This window comes from Cupressus sempervirens, chromosome 4, assembly GCF_028749045.1.
Source record: "Cupressus sempervirens isolate cs-2001-9-10 chromosome 4, ASM2874904v1, whole genome shotgun sequence".
Taxonomy (NCBI): domain Eukaryota; kingdom Viridiplantae; phylum Streptophyta; class Pinopsida; order Cupressales; family Cupressaceae; genus Cupressus; species Cupressus sempervirens.
The window spans coordinates 345611488-345616342 of NC_143121.1; the positions used below are offsets into that span (position 1 = coordinate 345611488).

General features: G+C 34.8%; 1 protein-coding gene across 1 annotated transcript; it reads left to right on the plus strand.

Moving 5' to 3' along the window:
• Positions 1 to 279: 279 nt before the first annotated feature.
• Positions 280 to 3518, plus strand: LOC149561448 (uncharacterized). The gene is made up of 2 exons (XM_089823791.1): positions 280 to 2950; positions 3067 to 3518. The coding sequence occupies exons 1-2, from the start codon at positions 280 to 282 to the stop codon at positions 3516 to 3518; spliced, it is 3123 nt and encodes a 1040-aa protein (XP_089679917.1).
• Positions 3519 to 4855: the final 1337 nt, after the last annotated feature.

Consider the following 4855-nt stretch of genomic DNA (forward strand, 5'->3'; position numbering starts at 1 on the left):
ATAAAAAAGAATATATCATGTGCCCTTTTTTAAAATCAGATAAACCTTCAATAACTGTTCTAATCATTCTCCGAGTGAACCACCAACATGATAGACTTCTCTAGAAAAAGTATCTCCTGCTTATTATAATCATTATAATTAGTATTTTTTAAAACTGATAACCATCATCTTAAAAACTTAAAAAACTCTCAACTTCTTTACATCGCCAGATTTAAAGACAAACTTGAGTCCTAATACCATACATGTATCATTTGGAGTTAGGTGCAAAGCAAACCAAGAATGAAGATGATAACGGTGCTTCATCTGCTTCTGCTACTCTGTTTCTGTCTCTCTGCTCTGCCTGTTCATATGGCAAAGCCTTCTAATTATTCTGATCAGCAATCTCTCTTGGCTTTCAAGGCTTCTCTGCTTTTGGATAATTCCTTGTCTGATTGGTCTCCCAATCACACTCTCTGCAATTGGACTGGCATTCTCTGCTCTTCTCGTAGACAGCGTGTGGTATCCATGAATCTCACAGGTATGGAGTTAGTTGGCACCATCTCTCCCTTACTGGGAAATCTCTCCTTCCTTAGAATACTTGATCTCTCTAATAATAGCTTCGAGGGCCCTATTCCATATCAGTTTGGAAGGCTATTTCGCTTGAGAAGCCTTCGATTGTCTCGAAACAAGTTGGAAGGCCCCATTCCATCCTCTCTAGGAGACTGCCGTTCTTTACAATCTCTAATTCTGACATATAACAATTTAAGTGGAAGCATTCCCTCTGAGTTTAGTCTTCTTTCATATCTAGAAACCATGGCATTAGGAGCAAACAAATTGACAGGTATTGTCCCACCTTTCTTAGGAAATATGTCCTCCTTAAGCCAAATAGATTTGTTTGAAAATCAATTCAAAGGCTTTATTCCAGCCGAGTTGGGTATGCTTAGTCAGCTAACCTGGCTTAGTCTTTGCCTCAACCCCTTAGCAGGGTCGATTCCCACTGCTCTTTCAAATTGCACTCGTCTCCAAACGTTGCAGCTATGTGATAACAACTTATATGGTCCAATTCCATGGGAGTTTGGAAGACTGAAAGAGTTGCAAATGGTGCGTTTGTGGAAGAATAAACTCAGCGGAGAGATACCCAGGTCAGTGGGTAATTGGACTCAGGTGCAACAAGTGTATTTGGATAAGAACCAACTAAGTGGCAAAGTGCCCCCGGAATTTGGGAAACTGCAGCAGCTAAGACGACTTGTTTTGTGGCAAAATCATTTGGTTAGTGGAAGCAGTGGTTTGTCTATTCTTAAAGTGTTAACTAATTGCTCCAGCTTGGAAGTTCTTGATCTGGGATCTAATTATCTAACTGGTGTCTTGCCCAGTTCTGTTGGTCGCCTCTCAAATGCACTGAACTTTTTTTCATTGCACTCTAATGAAATTGAGGGAAACATACCAGATGAAATCGGTAATCTGACAAACTTGACAACAATAACCTTAGAAGAAAACAGATTCAATGGGACCATTCCATTTACACTTGGTAGACTTCCAAATCTAGAAATATTAGCTCTGGGCGTAAACAGCTTACAGGGAAGCATTCCAGAAAGTCTGAGTCAGTTAAAAAGGCTTGGAATTTTGTCACTCAAAGAGAACATGCTTTCGGGACCGATTCCTGATAGTTTTGGGGACCTCCCGCAGTTAAGAAGGCTTATACTTAATCACAATCAACTGTCAGGCAAAATACCTGCTAGTTTAGGAAGGTGTAAGACTTTGGAAATGGTGGACTTGGCGCACAACAAACTTACCGGAAATATACCCCCTGAAGTTGCAGGTCTTCAAAATCTCCAGTTCTATTTCAATGCTTCTGGAAATCTACTGCAAGGTTCTATTTTAGAAATGAGCAAAATGGTTATGATTCTAGCTATTGATATTTCTCGCAACAACTTCTCAGGTGGTATTCCTAGTGCAATGGCAAGCTGCAGGGGCTTGGAATATCTTAATCTTTCTGGGAATGCATTTGAAGGGCCAATCCCTACATCACTAGCAGATCTTCAAAATCTCAAGTCCATGGATCTTTCATGCAATAATTTGTCAGGTACAATACCAGTGGCTTTCAAAAAGATGAAAGTGCTCCAGCATCTAAATCTCTCTTCAAACAAGTTGATTGGAGAGGTCCCAAAGGAAGGAGCTTTTGCAACACTTGATGCCTCAGAAATTAAGGGAAATTTAGGTCTCTGTGGTGGATGGATAGACTTGCCGCCATGCTCTCATTCCAAGCACAAACAAACATCAATCTCTAAAAAGGTAATTGTTCCTCTTGTAGTTGGAATTGCAATTTTGATCATGTCTCTTGCATTGGTAGCATTTTCCTATAGAAGGAGACATTCTGGTACACCCTCTTTTAACATATGGCCTCCAAAAGTTTCATATAAAGAACTTCTAGATGCAACCGGCGGGTTTAGTGATGAAAACCTTTTAGGAATTGGTAGTTTTGGGTCAGTTTTTAGAGGGATTTTAAAAGATGGTACGCATATTGCTGCTAAAGTTTTCAAGTTGCAAGACGAACATGCACGTCAAACTTTTAGTAGAGAATGCAGTGCATTAAAGAGAGTTCGACATCGCAATGTAATTAAAATAATTTCAGTTTGCTCCAACCTCAATTTTAAAGCCCTAATTCTTCCATTAATGTCAAATGGAAATTTAGAGAGATGGTTATATCCTTGTGAAGGGGGTGGATGCATATTGAACTTGAGTGATCGAATAAGAATAGCAATGGAGATAGCAGAAGGTTTGGCATATCTTCACCATTATTGCTCTATTCAAGTGATTCATTGCGACCTCAAGCCCAATAATGTCCTATTTGGAGATGACATGACTTCATATATAGCAGATTTTGGCATTTGCAACCTTATTTTTGGTGACTCAATGGACTCTTTGACTTCTACAAATGCCCTTAAAGGATCGATTGGCTACATTGCACCAGGTGTGTATTTCTTGTTATTAAATTTTGCATTTCACTATTTATTTGTTTATCTTACATACCATCAAGGCCTTGGAACATCTCAGGAGTCATTCATCCTTGTTTATTTGTTATTATAGAATATGGACTAGGAAGCAAGCCTTGTACAAAGGGAGATATATACAGCTTTGGAATTTTAATTTTAGAGTTGTTGACAAGGAGGAGACCAACCGAGGATATGTTCACTAAAGGAATCAATCTACAAAAATGGATAGAAATGCATTTTCCAAATAGAATTTCCAATGTGGTGGAAAATTGTCTTCTTATAGCCCCTGGAAATGAGACAACAATAAATATGGAATGTCTAACCCAACTTGTAGAAATTGGACTATTTTGCACAAGGGAATCACCTCAAGAGCGTCCTAATATGATTGAGATAGTTGATAGATTGAATACAATCAAATGTACTTATTTTGGTACACCAAAAATTCCACAATTACCAATAGATATCTCACCTTTTCTCGACAATACGAAAGGCACATATATTATTGGTTCAAGGAACAATGAAAGTTCTTATACATCCACATCATAGATCTACACAAGTATAAGTGTCTTATTTACCAGCCACTCAAATGGCAACAATGTTCTATGAATTGTATTTTATAGTCTAGAATACTAGGTGGAGATGAGGGAAGGTTTAGAATGTGATACTTATAATATCTATGGTGTAATGGTTATGCAAACATTTTTGATATTTTGAATTATGATTAAATATTGTCAAAATCTGAATATTTTGTATTGAATTGCTCAAATTCTTGTAAATATGGGACGAAGGATAATCTTTGAATTGTAAGGTTGAGCGATTAATTGTCGATATAAATAGTTGTTAATATTGATGATCTTTTTATATGAGCTACGATGCCGGGTTTTCTTACTGATTCTTTCCTGGTTGAGCTTTTTTGAATCAATTTTTTAATAAAATAATTATATATACAGTGGTTCGTCCAGTTTTGTCAAAATAAATAAATATCTACGATGTAATTTTTTACTTTTAAAAATTAAAATATTAAATGTTTACTTTTTAGGTTTCTATATTTATTTGATATCTTATAATCTTCCTAGTTACTTTAAAAGATTGTGTTTAGAAATTTATATTAATAAATGATAGAATCTTGTGTGAATTAAACTCACTCATTTAGCTCTTCTCTATTTCTTATATACATACTTCAATATGATCATTTGTGATTTGTATTTATTACATGTATTTGTACAATAGTTTAAGCATAAATGGTGTCCATTTATATTTGATATTTATCAATCCAAGAATTTTTTCTAATATTGTGAACTTTATTTTTGAAAAGATAAAATTTAATTTTATATATTGCTTGAATATTCATATCATTTTTGTTAGTATTTGTTTTGTTAGTAGCTTCATAAATAGTTGTCTTTTCTAATAATTATCTATTCAATTAAAATTTAATTTATGATTCAAAAAAGAGGAAAATAATTTGTAAACTCGCATGACATATTTGGCAATATGCACTTGGAACTTTTTTTGGTGCAACTAATTTCCAAATCCTTAAAAATAGCTATTATACTTCCTAATTATCTTCTTTAGATATTTTTAAATTCTCATGGGAACAAAAATGCTTTAGTCTGAGGTGAAATTACATTTAAACAACTCCATAAGAACATATTATTAGAAGTATATACATACGTAAAGATCATCTATTATCATTCCACCAATATGCTGAACCAATAAAATGTTTCCCCACCTACAAAGATGCGCTTTCTCCTAATTTGAAGTAACGTCTCCACAATTTTAAATTACTTTTACAACTAAATTGCACAAAAACTCTACGAAGACATTAAGTAATAATAATAATAATAATATGAAAAGGTTTACTTATTAAAAAGAATCAGTTTTTT

Bases quoted from the DNA above. Each gene is read 5' to 3' on its own strand.
- LOC149561448 (XM_089823791.1), top strand. From the start codon at position 280: ATGAAGATGATAACGGTGCTTCATCTGCTTCTGCTACTCTGTTTCTGT. The intron at 2,951-3,066 runs GTGTGTATTTCT...TTGTTATTATAG, and splicing joins GATTGGCTACATTGCACCAG to AATATGGACTAGGAAGCAAG.